The 16,746-nt window shown below is 45.2% G+C and overlaps 1 protein-coding gene across 3 annotated transcripts in view; it reads right to left on the reverse strand.

Annotated features, from left to right (window-relative positions):
* KDM5B (lysine demethylase 5B) overlaps nucleotides 1-16,746 on the reverse strand; it is a 76,643-nt gene that overhangs the window by 48,385 nt on the left and 11,512 nt on the right. For all 3 annotated transcript variants that reach the window (XM_055144375.1, XM_055144374.1, XM_055144373.1), the window contains exons 2-3: nucleotides 3,396-3,473; nucleotides 1,200-1,322 (exon numbers count right to left, since the gene is read on the reverse strand). In XM_055144375.1, the coding sequence (XP_055000350.1) occupies nucleotides 1,200-1,322; nucleotides 3,396-3,473 (201 nt within the window). The remainder of the gene's footprint in view (nucleotides 1-1,199; nucleotides 1,323-3,395; nucleotides 3,474-16,746) is intronic.

Below are 16,746 nucleotides of genomic sequence, written 5' to 3' on the forward strand. Positions count from 1 at the left end.
ATGTGGCTTCTTGTTGCTGTTGTTGACTTTGTGTCCCCCCTCTCCCCCGCCACCACTACTCTCTGCCACACCTGGTAACGCCTACTCAAGCTCTGAGCTCAGAGTATCAACTACTAGGGAGAAGCGGAGGATCACACGTGATGCCAGGGACTGACTCTGGGTCAGTCACATGCAAGGTTAAGTTCCTTAACCCCTGTACCACGGTTATGACTCATATATATTACCTAAGTCAAAAGAAAATATACATCTAATATTCTTTTTTGAGGGGGCTAGGGAGAAGGGGAGGTTTAGGCCACACCCAGCAGTGCTCAGGGAGTCCTCCTGGCAGGCTCAAGGGACCATACAAGGTGCTGGGGACACAACCTGAGGTGGCCATGTGCAAGAAAGTGTCATACCTGCTTACTATGGCTCCAGGCCCCACAATACTCAATTTAAGCTAGAAAAGTAAAACACTGCATCTGAAAAAACAGTACACAAATCTCTTTGTACCCCCAAAAAAGATACTTCTCAGCTCCTGAAGCATCCAATATTTTTCTGGGAAGAAAAACACATATAAATAATGAACTGCCAAGAAAGACAGTCTAGCACTTGATTCTACTTCTTGGCCTGTAAAACTGTATCACGAATACTAAGCTGTGAGCACAGCAGCAAGCTTGGTACAAGAATACAAACTCCAAGGTAAATGAAACTATGTTTAAGGGAACATTTGTTTGGAGGGGAAGATGCTTTTTGACACACCCAGTGGTGCTCAAGGTTCACTCCTGAGCTCACTGGCTGAGCTCAGGGATCGCCCCTGAGGCTACGAGGACAATGTGCAGTGCTGGGGACGGAACCCAGGTCGGGCAGGTGCAAGGCAAGAGCCCAACCCACTCTACTGTAATACCTCTCCAGCCTCCCTCTTCATTCAACTTTAATTTGATCTTGTTAGTTTGGTCAAAATTCTCCCCATGACTAAGTTTTCTCAAATTTTGTAACACAAAAGAAATTCCTTCTAAGGAATTAAAAATTAAGTTTAAAATGACAAACAGGAGGCAGGCAAAAGAAAATCCAGTTCTCAAAACTGGAGCAGCGCCTGATCAGCCAACTGAACTGAGTACCTTATATTAATATTTTAAACAATAACCCCCTTTTAAGGTAATAATCAAGTTCACACTGTCAGACACAGTATTAAACAAGAAAGATGATTATTTTCTCCTTACCTTATTGAGCTGAAACAAGTCCAAAATCTTCCTCTCCACATGTGGAATTTTCAGCGTACTTCCCTGCAACTCCCAATACTTTGCAATCTGGTCCAAGAAATTTAATTTTACACGCGTTTGAGCCTAAATAACAAAAAATGGAGTTTGAATGCTGAACTCATTTTAGCCCTATTGCCTGAGTTAAATGATTATACAGTAAAAACAAAACTCTGATTCAGTCCCTCCCATGTGCAGACAAGGGGCTCTGCGACCCCCAGAAGGCCCTCCCACAACGACCTCAGAGGGCATTCTGAAAGGGGCTGCACTTACAGGCGCAAATATCATGATTCTTCTTTAATTGTACAAATTTATGACAAGTAAATTTCTCACTTTTCTTAGGGGGGTGGGAGGTGGTGATGTCCAGAGGTTACTCCTGGCTCTGCACTAAAGAATTACTCCTGGTGATGCGCAGGGAACCAGGTGATATGCCGGGGATTGAACATCGGGTCGGTGTATGCAAGCCCCATATATCACTCTGGCGCCTGACAAGTAAGCTTCTATATACCTCTTGGTCTTTTCTAAATTTAGGTATCTGTTGGGGAGGGGGCCACCCTGCAGTGTTCAGGTCACTCCAGCCCCATATTAGGTATTTTTAAATTCTCTTTAGGTCCTAATTTTCTATTTGCTTACATCAATTTCAAAACAGATTCATAATAGTGATTCTTAATTTTACCAAGTCCTGATAACATAAAAGTAAAAGATAGCCAGGGAAACATCCTTAAATATCATTCCTTTAACAAATTTCACCACTGCCTACAAGTAATTTCTTAAAATCTTTCTCATTTTTCTTTGTCCTACTTGTAAAAAGAATCCAGGCAGTTTTAGGGCTTTTATCTTGCTCTGGAATGAATAAAAGGGAAGTCAATGCACAAATGTCCCAGACCCTGAGAGCTCAGTTAGTCCCTATCTCCTGCCTCTCCAGCTCAACTTGAAAACACACTGAAATACTTGGACACCCGCACACCCCAGCCGTGTCATCTACACTTGTCCATCCACCCAGTTCTACAGATTCAAGACTTGGTCTTGGACGGGATGCAAGCGAAGCTGCTAAACTCACGGGAACAAGGGTCTCCTGGGGGAACACTCTGGGGCGCCCGAGGGAGGAGGCCGGCTGGGTCCCTGCCCTGAAGCTGGGCAGCTGCCGCAGGCCAAGAGCCCAGGTCCACTGCTCCATGGCTTATCTCTGCAGAGCCACCAGACTGACAAAAACTCCGGGTACACCAGTTTTCAAGCTGAGAACTCTGAATTCTTCTTGTAAAGGGGGCAGACGACCACCCCTCCTTCCGGAAGCCCCACAGCCAGCCCCCGGGTAAGCTCACTGGCGCAGCTCTACAGAGCCTGAGCTCCTGGGTGAGGCTGTGGGGCACCTCCATATTCCTGGAGGCTGGCATGGAGGGAGGAGCACACAAAATTCATGGGAAAGTAACAAAGGCCAAATAAGCTCAACAGGAGTAAAACAAAACAGATGCTCAACTAGCAACAAAGAGCTTAGTAAACCCTCAGGCAGGGCCCTAATGACCCTGTGCCCTGTGGTGAAGTAAAACAATTTTCAAAAGTTTTCACTTATTGGAGTATTTTTTGAGAATTTTGAATCATTTATTTGTAATAAGCAATATAAAATAATTTATTTTGTGCCTGCTAAGAGGACAGGCATGAGGGGTGGCTGAGGAAAATAGGGACATGATAGGAAAAAGTCTGCAGGTTGAGCCTTAGGTTGCCTCTCCCTGCACATGGCCAACCTGGGTTGATCCTCACACCCGATGTGGTCCCCCAAACCTGCAAGGAGTGAGCCCTGAGTGCCCCGAGCATCGTCAGGGATGGCCCTAAAAACATAAAAATGATGTTTCTTTTTAATGAAATGTTCTCTTTAAAATGAAATTTAGCTTTCTGTAAAGGCTTTTCCACTTGTTTTACAGTGATTAACTACTGGTCCATATTCTCATTCACAAACATTTCATTTGGGGTAGAGCCTCTTCAAAAGAAACATTCCTAGAAGGCAGGCTATCAGAACAGCTGCTCAGAAACTACCTCGAGGGGCGTGGGGGCGACAGATCAAGGGATCAGAGTGCATGCATCCCTAGACTCAATCCCTGGCACCAGCATGCTACCCTGAACACAGCCTAGTTGTGGGCCTCTCCCCAAAAATATATATACTACCTCCAATTCATTCAGCCTCTGGATACGTGGAGTAAAATGAAGTTTATCGACATCACATGCAAATGGTGGCTGCCAATCCTAGGGAAGAAGCAAAGGCATTTTATTAGAAGAATGTATAATTCTGACATTGAAAAATTTGTTTAGAATGAAAATCCAAAATTAAGTAAAACAGAACATATCAATCTAACAGTTCTCAGTCACACTTCCACAGAAACAGCACAACAGGTATGAATACCTACCCCCGTTTTCTATATTCTACACACTTCCCTACTCACACTCTTCCAAATGAGCAATGTCAGTAAGACTCAGTCACTTGCCTTGTGTTAGTCTGATCCCCAGGAAAAAATATCTTTTTTAATTCAAAATTAAAATATGAGGAAAGCTGGAGAGATAGTACACGGTTAAGGCACCTGCCTTGCTCGTAGCCAACCGTGGTTCAATGGCATCATATGGATGGCCCCCAACCCCCAGGGAGCAGGGATCCCTGAGTACAGACCAGGTATAGCCTGACTCCGCTGGGTGTGGCCCAGCCCCACCTGACCGCACAGAAGGGCATACAGTTGGACGAACAGGAGTCCTAGGGTGGGGCAGGGTGCTTGATGGCTGTACCAGACAACCACTCAAACCCAGTCCCAGAGGTCTAGGGGTAGCCTAGTGAAGCATTCCTCTTACAAGCATAAGGCTGCGTGTTCAACCTCCAGCACCGTCCGACATGCACTGAGCATGATCCAGGCATTACTGCTGTTTGGAATCCCCAACACCACTGCCATATGTAATCTCTAGTCATGGCAACAGTAACAGAAAGAGGAAAAGGGGAATTTATAATAGAAACAAAATTTTAAAAAAATACAGTGCCAAATGCACATTCTGGTTATTTTCCTGAGACAGCCAGAAACACGACCACAGCACTTTTCAAGTGCTGTGAGCTCTATCAATCAAACACAGCAATCAGAAATAATTACACTCACGGGACTTCAATCCACCGCCAGCAGAGCTAGCCAATTCAATGTTCTAAACTCAGATTTTTTTTTGGTGGGGGTTGGGAGGGTTTAACTCTTGCCTCTGTGCTCAGAGATCACTCCCAGCAGGTATGGGACCATATGGGGTGCAAAGGATTGAACATGGGTCAGCAAAGCAAACACCCTACCCTCTATACTACTAATCAGGACCCAGATTCTTAGTTTGTAAGTTACTGACAGTAACGCAAAATTGCTACATAAAATCTTAAAGGTCCTGGGCACTTTCTCTAAGAGAATTTTTAGAGTGCCGAAGAGCTAATATAGAGTTCAGCCTGAAGCCTCTTAAGCCTACCTTGCGGTGCCGTCAACCCCAGTTCAATCCCTGACCCTGTGGATGGTCGCCTGAGTCAAAACCAGAGAGCCAGAAGTAGTCTCGCTGAGTAGCTGAGTACTGCTGGGTGTGGCCCCCAAAATTTCTAAGTAGTTTAAAAGGCATGTCAAAGTAAATTGGGCATGACAAAATTAACAAATTGTATAAAGACTTCAATGCCACCTACGTGAAAAGCACTGAGAATACTTTTTGTTCAGTCCACGGGATGTGCTAGGACACTCACCTGTGCCGCTGCAAGCGAGAGCCAGGCCCATCACAAGCATTACGCAAGCCTCATTTATAAGTGACAAAGCAAGCAAGGCTGCTATTTACATGCTCCAACATGGAATCCAGTGGGCAGTCACTGCCAGGTGCCCACCAGGCATGCTTTGTCATACAAGGAGTGCACGCACAGTCCTCCAACAGAAATGAAATGTGTTAGGTAATGCTGCTCTTGCTTCCTCGGGCACCCATCTGTTCAGCCTCTGAGGATCTCCGACCCACTGCAACCAAGTTTTCCAGTACTGCCACTAAGTATGTGAATTCCAGACACAGCAACAATGGAAAAATGAACTATCACCAAAAATATTATCACCAAATATTGTATTACATTAAGTTCTGGCCTGAATCTTACTCTAGGAAAAAGTCACAACAATCTCAATCTCAACTTTTAAAGATGCTCAACTTCGGAATATTCATAACAAGCAATACAAAAGTGTTTCAGTTCTGCTTTGGGGGCACCATTTGGGATTGGGGATGGAAACATTCGGAATATGGTGGTGGGAAGGTACAATGGTGGTGGAATTGGTGTTTGTAAAGTAAATGTAATGAATTATTGTGAACAACTTTATGAAAAAGAAAATTTTAAATAAAATAAAATAAAAAATAAAGATGCTAAACTTTACCATTAAGGGTTTTATATTCTTTCAACTCAACTCTTGCTTCCAGAATATTTCACCATAGCAATTTCAACACAAGTGGAAGGCTCCTTCTATTTTCTTCCCTGCAATTTCTCCAATATTCCTTATGGGGGGCAGAAGGTGCTCAGGAGGCCTCAGTGCTCCTCCCAGCAATTCTGGGCCAATAAGCCCCTACAGTGCTGCTCCCAGAGATGCTCAAGGGACCAGTATATCGGGGATCAAATCGGGGGCCTCTGACAGCATGCACTCTGACCCCCAATATTCGTCTTCTTTCCCCCTTCAGTGCTGTCAGCACCTCACACCTCTGAGTGTTGCTCACGGAGGCTGCACATCAAACTGCAGAACTAGCAGGTTCAGTCAGCAGTTACGGCACTCACGCATTTTCCTAGCATCTTTTTTTGTAGTTGTGGCGCTGGTGTGGTGGTGTGCTTTTCGTTAGTTTTTGCCCAGAGACTGCATGAATGCAGGGGACCTCTGGGAGCAGAGTCACGGGAACTGCTCTCAGCATGTACAGCATGACCTCTGAGGATCACACACTCGACCTTACACTTGCTGGCTGCCATGCCACCGAGGCCCAGAGGTGGGGCCTTCATCCACTACTCATCCAATAGTGGACCAGAGAGAGAGCTAACTGGGCATGTGGGAGGCCTAGGTTTGAACACCCAAATCTCTTGGTCCCCTGAGCATCATGCCATAGTAGCTCCTAATTAACTCTTTTTTTTTTTCTTTTTGCTTTTTGGGTCACACCTGGCGATGCACAGTGGTCACTCCTGGTTCTGCACTCAGGAACTACCCCTGGCCGTGCTCAGGGGACCATATGGGATGCTGGGACTTGAACCCGGGTCGGCCGTGTGCAAGGCAAACGCCCCACCCGCTGTGCTATCTCTCCAGCCCTCCTAATTAACTCTTAAGCAGCCCAGCAACATCTTTAAAAAGCACCATGTCACTTTTTCCTTTTTCATATAAAGTTGAACAAATGCTGATGAGAACAGGATCTGAACCCAGCCAGGAGTTACTGCGTTCAGAGGCAGGCTCTACTCTGTCTTCTGGAAAACACGCTCTGACGGCCCAGGATTGACTCCCAGCACCTGATGGTCCCCTGGAGCACCACCAGGAACTATCCTGAGCACTCATCCGGAGTAGTCTCTGCACACTTTAGGGTGTGACCCTGAATCCAAAATCAAGCACAGCAAAATCTTACAGTGCCTGATGTTTACAAAGTAAATGTTCAACAAACCATTACCTATTAGGAAATGCACATGTTTTAAAGCTTAAGCTTCCAAGATATCAAATCCAACTTTTCTCTTTCTTTTTGGGGCTGGGGGATGGGGGAGGAGGGTAAGGCATTGGTTATATAAGTTTCAATTCTCTATCTTCACATAAAATTATATGAAATGGAACCCACAAACTAGTATATAACATACAAGACCAATCAGCGTGCTTTTTGTTTTTTAACTTTTATTTTTCAATGGGCCCAGAGAGCGGTATGGCAGGCAGGGCCCTTTCCTTGCACCAGGGTTCAAAAGCACCCCACATGGTACCCCGAACCCCACTAGAGTGATCCTCAGCAGAGCACCAGTAGTAAGCCCTGAGCACTGTCAAATGTGGCCCAAAACAAAGAGAAAGAAGGAAAGAAGAAGGAAAGAAAGAAAGAAAGAAAGAAAGAAAGAAAGAAAGAAAGAAAGAAAGAAAGAAAGAAAGAAAGAAAGAAAGAAAGAAAGAAAGAAAGAAAGAGGGAGAGAGGGGGAGGGAGAGAGAGAGAGAGGGAGGGAGGGAGGGAGGGAGGGAGGGAGGGAGAGAGAGAGAGAGAGAGAGAGAGAAGAGAGAGAGAGAGAGAGAGAGAGAGAGAGAGATGCTGCCTGCTCTTCAGGCCTGCGTTCTATGTTTCCTACATGCCCGCCAGCTTCTCCCGCCCTGGAGAAGTCTGTATTTCCTCTCTTTCTCTCCCCTTTCTAAGTAAGTTTGTTCAATAAAACTATCTTGTTTCAAACAAAGCAATGGCTTCCTCAGGTCAGAGCTGTGGCATGGAGGTGGAGTGCATACTCTGCGTAAATACGGCCCTGAGCATTGACAATTCCTGACTCTGCAAGAATAAATGGGAATAAAATCATTTCCCTAGCACAACAGTAAAGCTTATTGTGAGAATTTCAGAAATGACATATAGTGAAAAAAGAAAAATTATACACAATCCCAGAGAAAGTCTGTTACACTGTGCTATTATACAACCTTCTGGTGTTTTTATTTTTCCCCCCTAAAACACTTCCATTTAAATATTCAAAATATGGTGGTGGGAAGATGTAATGGTGGTGGGATTGGTCCTTAAATATTAAATGTAATAAATTATTATGAACAACCTTACAAAAATTAATTTTCATTTTACAAATTTAAAAATAAAAATAAATTGAAAATCAGGGCTGAGCTTAAACACTTATTTTATATACAAGAGCTCCAGGTTCAATGCCTGGTGCCAATGGTCCAACAACAAATAAAAACAAATTTTTTAACAAAAAAGTTGCATTGTTTTTTACTGTACACACCTAGTATTTCATTCTATAATACTTCATAAATATTCTAATCACATTTAGGGATTTATTTTCCAATGTTATCTATCGTAAACAAAACACTCTTCTTCTAGGAAGCATGTTTTAGCCTCAATGATCATATTTCAGAGGCTGCATTTTCGAGAAAAAAAGAAAGAAAACAACTTGATTGTAGATCTAGCAACAGCCTGAGAGCAGACATCTTACAAACACTCAGAACTCAGTCACACGTGTCAGAGCCATCAAAGGTCAGGTGACAGAGAGCTCGCACGGCTAAGAACCCTGAACACGCCTGGCAGCTGTGAGGTGATGTCCAGGATGGGATCCTGAGCCGCAACATTCAGCCACAACTAAGGAAATCTCAATACAGTGCAGACCCAAGTTAGTTAGCAACACGTCTAACACGAAGCAGTATGAAAGGGGGAGTGGTAATGGTGTTAACTTCACTATTCCCGTTTATTTTGGTAATCTAACAAAGGTCTAAGATAAAGACTATTTGTGTTTGTTTTGGAGTCACTCCTAGCTCTGTGCTCAGGATCACTCCTGGCTCAGCACTCTACCCACTGTACTATCTCACCAGTCCGATTTGTATAAACTTTCACTGGCTAGAAGCAGAGTGGTGAAGTAAGTGAAATCTTTACTAAACTAGCCCTCCACTGGTTTTGTAATGCCTTCAAAGGAGGAGCACAGAGAGAAACCTCTTACCTACAGAGAACACATATACTCCTACTTAAGGTTTTATAGGCAACACCAGGTGTGCTCAGGGCTTACTTTTGGCTCTGAGCACAAGAATCATTCCTGGTGGGCACAGAGGACCTTATGGGGTGCCCCTGATAGAACCTAAATTACCAAGAAGGACAAATAAATCCAAAACCCTCCTGAACTCAGGCTTCCAGCCTGAACAATTGTAATAAATGTTTATTGATAATAAGAAGAAAGAAATCCAAAACCCTAAAACAGCATTATCACCCAACTACCATCTTAGGAATGAGAATAATAACAAGTGTTTATAAATAGTTCCCTGGGGAGGGGGGAAACTGGGTATACTGGTGGAGAGAAGGTGATACAGGTGGTGTTGGAACACAAAGTGCTTGAAACGACTGTGTAATGAACAACTTTGTAAGTCAGTTTTTAATAAAAATCAATTTGAAAAAAACGTTTCCTTTGGGGAAAAACTGGCAGAATTCAGTTTTCATACCTGATCCTGTATGAAATGATATCAGCACACTGAAGTGATTTACACTCCCTATAGGACAGAAAGATCAGAAATTTCTCATGTCAATTCAGTAACTTCTATACCATAAGGTCTGAGTCAGTGACCTAAGAAGTTATGCTCTCCCATCTACGGTGTCAGCACACTTGAATGGAAGGTGCGGGTTAAGAAAAGACATTTTTTAAAAGCATCTAGGGACCCGAGCATACCACAGCAGGGAGGGCGTTGCCTTGCACACAGCCAACCTGGTTCAATCCCTGGCATCCCATATGGCTCCCCAAGCACCACCAGGAGTAATTCCTGAGTGCAGAGCCAGGAGTAACCCCTGAGCATTGCTGGGTGCGACCCAAAAAGAAAAAAAAATCATCCAAATCTGATTTTTTTTTTATCTGGGAAAGGGTGTGAGAAAAAAAGAGACAAACTGTCTCGATGTTCTGCCCCAAACGCCCGGGGCAGAGGTCAGCTAGCCCCGACCCTGCCGCTCAGGCCTCCTTCCAGCCAGACCACATGCTCCACCTCTTGGACCATGCAGACCTGTCACTCGGGACAGTCACTAGAGACTCTGCTTCCACTGATGTCCTCCCTAAAAGCCTGTTTGCAGGCTAGAGGGATGGGAAGGGGGTCAAGGCACTTGCCTGCTTGTGTCACTCCAAGTCAGTGGCCAGCACCCTGCAGGGGTCGTGACCCCTGAGCAGGGCCAGGCTTAGGCCGGAGCCTGGCAATTGTGGCTCAAATTGCCAAACTGCCAACTGTGGCTCAAACACTAAGAAAAGAAAAACATCAATGAGACTAAGAAACAAATAAGCCCTATCTTACAGGATGCACATATTTAACTCCACTATAATATACACTAAATATGAGCCTAATACTTAAAGTGGAAAAAAATTTAAAGCACACCTGATCCACAATATTCATATCTGAAGGGAAAACTAAAGACTGGGGTTATGGCAGAAGTGACAGAACAGCTGCCAGTGGGCAGCTCCCACACAGCTAGCCCTGGTTCTACCCCCAGCATCCCGTATTGCCCAAAACAAAGCCAATCAATCATGAAAGACTGGGACTGGAGAGACAGTACAGGGAACAAGGCATGTGTGGGCCCTACAGAGATCTGAGCACAGGGTGTGGCCCAAATCTTCCCTTCCCATACCCCCTAAAAATAAGCCTGAAGATTAAACCTGAGGGAATTGCTGGAAAGCTGCTATGTTTATCCCCCTGCCAGGTCACTTAATATTTCCACAAGGATAATGTGCCAGCCCAATCAATATGCCATAATTCTGGTCATACTTTATTTAATAAGGCCAAATCTGTGGCCAAGAAATAAGGATGCACTAAAACACAAGCATAAGATCCAAAATAAATGGGTCTTATGATACATCAGACCAAATACTGTGGTGCTGCAGACTCGCCCCCTCAACTGGTTTTCACAAGCTTTACTGCGTCACTGAATACTGCTGCAGTCTCATTTTAAAGGATAACCTATTTTAACCTAAAGGAGAAGCTGCAGGGCCAGAGAGATAGTACAGCAGGTAGGATAGGGTGCAGGCCTTGCATGTGGCCAGCCCCAATTCGATCCTAGCACCACACAGGCTACTCTGAGCACTGCCAGAAATGACCCCTGAGCACAAGCAGTGTGTTCCAAAAATAAAAAAAAAAAGAGGGCGAGGGGAGTAGATGCAGCCTGAGAGAAGAATTAGTGCTCCATGGAAGCAAGAATTAACCACTGTTAACAGAGACATGCAATCTGCTGGGAAAACTACTATCTACTTTTCCTGTACATTGAGATTGGTAGCTCTGTCTAGAGTTGACAAGAAAATCATCACCATAAAGTCATATTTGGGGCTGTAGAATGGAAAACTAATTATCAAATGCTTCCTTGTCAGCAGGGCTGTTTTTTGAGGGGGGAAACTCAAACAACAATAGTGAGTTTTGTGTTGAAATATGGAATGCAATCAAGGTAAAGAGAAAATGAAGTGAAATTTATCAGCTACGAAGTCGAGGGTGGGAGGTATACTGGGGTTTTTGACGGTGGAATATGGGCACTGGTGAAGGGACAGGTGTTCGAGCGTTGTATAACTGAGATATAAGCCTGAGAACTTTGTAACTTTCCACATGGTGATTCAATAAAAAAAAAAAAAAAAAAAAGACTGGGGCTGGAGTGTAGTAGACTGGGTAGTTTGCCTTTCACGTGGCCAACTGAGGTTCAATCCTGACATCACATATGGTCCCCTGAGTACCACCAGGAGTAATTCCTGAGCATCACTGGGTACCACACACCCCTCCCCCGCAAAATAAAAGACTGAACTATTGAGGGGCTAGAGAGTCAGCACAGAAGGTACAGTGCTCGTGTTGCTGAGACCACACAGGTTCCAACTGCAGCATCTCTTAGAGCCCACGAGCTCCAGGAGTGACCCTTGAGCGAGGAGCTTGGAGTGAAGGCCACGTGTAGGGCCCTCCTCCACAAAAGGAAGACTGGAACACTGACTAAAAACACTCTTCCCCCCGTATGTTAACTGAGTCCCTGACCAGTAGATCTTCCTTCCTTAAGTAAATTGGTGTTGCTGGGGTGCTATCACGACCCTCATTTTCACTCACCCTCCCTCTTCCTCCCTGAGTCTGCCCTAACCCCAAGCCTTCCCAGAGACCACAGGCAGCCCCTCCTGCCCCCAACTCCCCCGCGACACTCCTACTCCCCGCACACATCAGGCAGTGCGGCGGGGGCTGCAGACCGTCCCCGCCAACACCCGGGGCTCCTTTCGTGGAAGCTGTTGGACTCATTCCTGAACCAACAGAACCTTGCCCAGTGCCTGGCACGGAGTACACAGTAATCATTAACTGAACCGAATCTGCAACCAACCCCAAAGACCCAGTGCCTTTCTTCACTCACCAGAGCTGATAAAAGGATTCCCTGATTTCTGGAAATAAGAGAATTTGTCGATTCCATAGGTAACAGGAAGGGACCAAAGAGAGAGTGCAGTGGAGGAGATGCTTGTGTTTTGATGCAAGCAGTGACTCGGGTTCAATCTTAGCACCATATATGGTCCCCCAAGCACCACCAGGAATGACCTGTGAGAATTGCCAGGTGTGGCCCCCAAACAAAGCAAAACAAAAACCAAAGGTAACAGTTAAGAGAATTCCTTCTATTAACCACTGTCTCGCCTCCATCGAGGGACTCTTGCCCAATGATTCTCAACCCCGCTGAGTTTTACAAGGGAGGAGTTGCTTAAAATTCAAACTCGTGGGCACCACATGAAACTAGTTCAGCTTTTACCTTCTTATTGTAGGAGCCAGTGAAACAGTACAAAAAATTTTTTAACAGCCCAGAGGGATAATACAGCTAGTAAGGCACTTGCCTTGCAGAGAGCTAATCAGATTCTATCCCAGGCACCCCATATGGTCCCCTGAGCCCTGCCAGGAATTATTTCTGAGCACAGACCCAGAAGTAATCCCTGAGGGCTGCCAGGTATAGCACCCAATTTTTAATTTTTCTTTTCTGAGAGCTGGAACTGAACAGGGTACACACCTCCATGTTGGTCCCCAGTATTCCATATGGTCGACTGAGCCCTGTTAAGAGTGATCTCTGAGTGCCCCAAGCACCACCAGGTGTGGCCAGAAAAATAAAACAAAACAAAAACAAACAAAAAACACCAAATTTATTTTATTATATTGTCCAGTGACAGTAATGCAGTCAAACCTGACTCAGTTCTCAGCACCACACCTGCTCCCAAACACCAATGGTGTGAACACCCCCTCAAAAAAATACTGTAGCTTAGGTAACATAAGGTTATAAACAGTATTGCAACATTTATGGTTTTGATGTAAGCAGTTACTGCCCTTCACGCTAAAGGAATTCCTAAGACCCTCCCTACTTTCTTTTTGAAAAAAATCTAGGCACCATGCTTTACAAAGCTGCTAAGGAGAGTTTCGGGAATACAATGTTTCAACTCCAACTGCCCCCCCCCCCAGCAATACCCCCAAAAGTTACTCTATAGAAACCCTTCAAGCTATCCTCCCACTGGAAACGTTGGCAGTGTCTCCCTTGGTCCAGAATGCACGGTCACAGCAGCTGAGGTGCGCGGGAGAGGAGGGCTGTGCTGGGCAGACGGGACTTCACAGACTCGACGGCAACTACAACAAATCTCCTCACAGACCCTTCTCCTCTGACCCACCAATTAAAAAGTATACCAGAGCTCAGACCCTGAGATTCTTCCTGTTCTGTCTCTCCCCTCTCAGCTTGAGCCCAGGAAGATATTACCATCTGGCTTAAATATCACCAAGTGATGAACTAGCACAACCACACAAAAAGTAAGGAGCTCAAGCCTTAAAAACCTTGCAATTATGTGGTTTGAGTTGGGATTTGTTCTTTGTTTCTTGAGTTAGGAGATTAGAGAAATAGGGTAATGTTTTGGTATCTGTCTTCTGGAGTATGCGTGCTTCAAAAGAATGTGTGTTTAATAAAAGTACTCAGGGGGCTGGAGCGACAGTACAGCAGGCAGGGCATTTGCCTTGCACCGCCAACCTGGGTTTGATCCCCAGCATCCCATGACCCCCCAAGCCCCGCCAGGAGTAATTCCTGAGTACTGATTACTCAAGCAGAGCCAGGAGTAACCTCTGAGCATCGCTGGGTATGACCCAAAAAGGAAAAAAAAAAAAGTGCTCAGGCCGCCAGAAAAAAAGGCACCCTGAGAAAGGCGCTTGCCTTGAACACGACCAACCTGGGTTTGATCCCCTAAGGCCTACCAGAACCGACCCCTGAGCAAAGAGCCAGGAGTAAGTCTTGAGCACCATCCAGGGGTATTACCTCCCCTATAAAAAAGTGCTCAAAGACTGTAGAGTTAGCTCAAAGAGCTTTTCGAGCAGGACATGTGTGTTTACTCCCCAGAACCACATGTGTCCCTGAATCCCACCAGTAGTGACTCTCTCAACCCCCGAAGATCAGAAGATCTACCTGGGCACTACAAAATGTTTGTTTTTAAGAACGTAATTAAGGGCCTGTGCAATCGTACAGCAGTTTGCCTTGCATACATTTGTCAACCTAGGTTCTATCTCTGCTACCATATACGATCCCGGAGCCCACCAGAAGTGATTCCTAAATGCAGAGCCAGGAATAAGCCCGGTTCTCACCACCAGATGTGACCCCAAAACAAAACACACACACACACAGAGGAAAAGAACACAAGTGCTCAAAATCACTGTGCATTGGACTAACTACTCTGAATATTACAGTTGGTCAAATCAGTGAGCTGGGAAGAATTAACACAGGAATCCATTAAAATCCTCAAAGAAACACATAACTATTTAGGTATCTGAGTGGGGAAACCTTGGCCTGCCTGCATGTTTACAATTAACATTTTTTTTTCAGGACTGGAGAGACAGTACAGGGTAGGGCATTTGTCTGGCATGCAGCCTACCTAGGTTCAATCCCCATTACCCTATATGGTCCCCTGAACCCTGCGGAAAGCTCAAATAATTCCTGAGTACTGCCAGATGTGCCCACCAAAATAAAGAGCATGCTTTGCATGCATGGGACCTGTGTTCAATCCTTGACATCGTCATTTAAAAAAAAAAAATCCCTATTAAAGAAAATAAAATGTGATCTTGCTGTCCTGATGATTGAATTGTTTTACTACCACCTCTTCTACTTTTTAACCCCTCTCTGCAACAAAGATAATAGTATCGCTGTATCACTGTCATCCAGCTGTTCATCGATTTACTCAAGTGGGCGCTAGTAATGTCTCCATCCGTCCCAGCCCTGAGATTTTAGCAGCCTCTCCTTACTTGTTTTTCCCAATGATTGGAGGGTCTTTTCAGGGTCAGGGGAATGAAACCTGTTGTTACTATATTTGGCATATCGAATACACCACGGGGAGCTTGCCAGGCTCTTCCGTGCGAACAGGATACTCTCGGTAGCTTGCCAGGCTCTTCGAGAGGCATATATATATGTGTATATATATATATATGTGTGTGTGTGTATATATATATATATGTACATGTGTGTGTGTGTGTATATATATATATATATATTTCCCTTTATGATGAGGTGTCATGCGGCCGCAGGAATATGTTCATTCATGCGTGAGGTTCGGTCAAGCATGTGGAAAATGGCCTGGATCGCGGCGGCAGTAGGGAAGTGGAGGTCAGCTGCCGGGGCTGGGTCCTTTGGGGCAGGGAGGGCTCTCACCCGCCCCCGTCTGGGGCACCACTGGTGCAGAGTCCGTTTGGCATGGTTATGGGAGCCTCATTTTATGCTCCCTTCTGAAGAAGCAGCCATGAGTTCTGGAGGGTGGCCAATGAGGAGATTATCTGGCCGGCAGGAAGTGGTTTATGGGTGTGACCTCTGGGTGGCCAGAGACTGAGGGAAAGGCAGAGGATCTCTGCTCCCGGGTCCCATTGAGCCCAGAGTCCAAGATCACAAAGTTCCGCATTACCAGGTAATAAAAATATAATAAAAAATTTTAAAAAATAAATGGCCTTGCTTAATCACTGCAAGGCCTTGACTATGTGCAACCAACCACAGGGAGAATCCCAGTACCAGTTCCCAAGCCCTCAAGCCAGGTTTGATCCCTTAGCACAGAGCCAGGAGGAAGCCCTGAGCACTGTGGAGTGTGGTCCAAAAGCAAAAACAAAAAGTCCATGCCTGGGTTGGAAATACAGTCCAGGGGTTAAGAGGCACTAGCCAACTCAGGTTCGATCCTCAGCACCCCACCTGGTCCTCGAGAGCCTGCGGTGCCACTCCTGGATACAGAGCCACGAGTAACCTCTGAGCCAAAAAAGTGTTATCTAACCCGGAAGAATTACACTCTATGTCTCTAGTTCTGGTGCTGGGCATTTTTTTTTTCCCCAAACCTTTACTAAGTCATTAGTTTAGTTATAGACATTCAATACTCCAACACCAACACCACCACCGTTATACCTTCCCACCACCATTATTTCCAAATTTCCCAGCCACTCCTTGAGCCTGCCCCCACAGCAGGCCCAAAATAACTTATTTTATGTTGCCTATTACAAATAATTTGCTAAAAGGATGATCAAAAACTTTATTAGGAGTGAGTGAAGATTGTTGTATCTCACCCTGGGGCCCTTGTACAAGAGATTACTAAAATGTTGTTACAGGTTAAGCCTCTATGTATATAATTTGTTAATAGACACTGGTTGCCTTCTACGTTACATTCCATCCTATCGGGTGTGCTACTCCTGGTTTATCAGTGTTAGGGGGTTTGAGATGTCACTCCAGGAGTCCAAAATTTTTAATGGGGTGATACAGCTGGAGTTAAATTCTTAACTGGGTGGTAGCTCTGGGGTGTGTGCGTGACTGCCAGGGGTTCCTGGGGGGAGGTAGCCCATCCTCAACT

Source organism: Sorex araneus, chromosome 7 (genome assembly GCF_027595985.1).
Source record: "Sorex araneus isolate mSorAra2 chromosome 7, mSorAra2.pri, whole genome shotgun sequence".
Classification (NCBI taxonomy): Eukaryota; Metazoa; Chordata; class Mammalia; order Eulipotyphla; family Soricidae; genus Sorex; species Sorex araneus.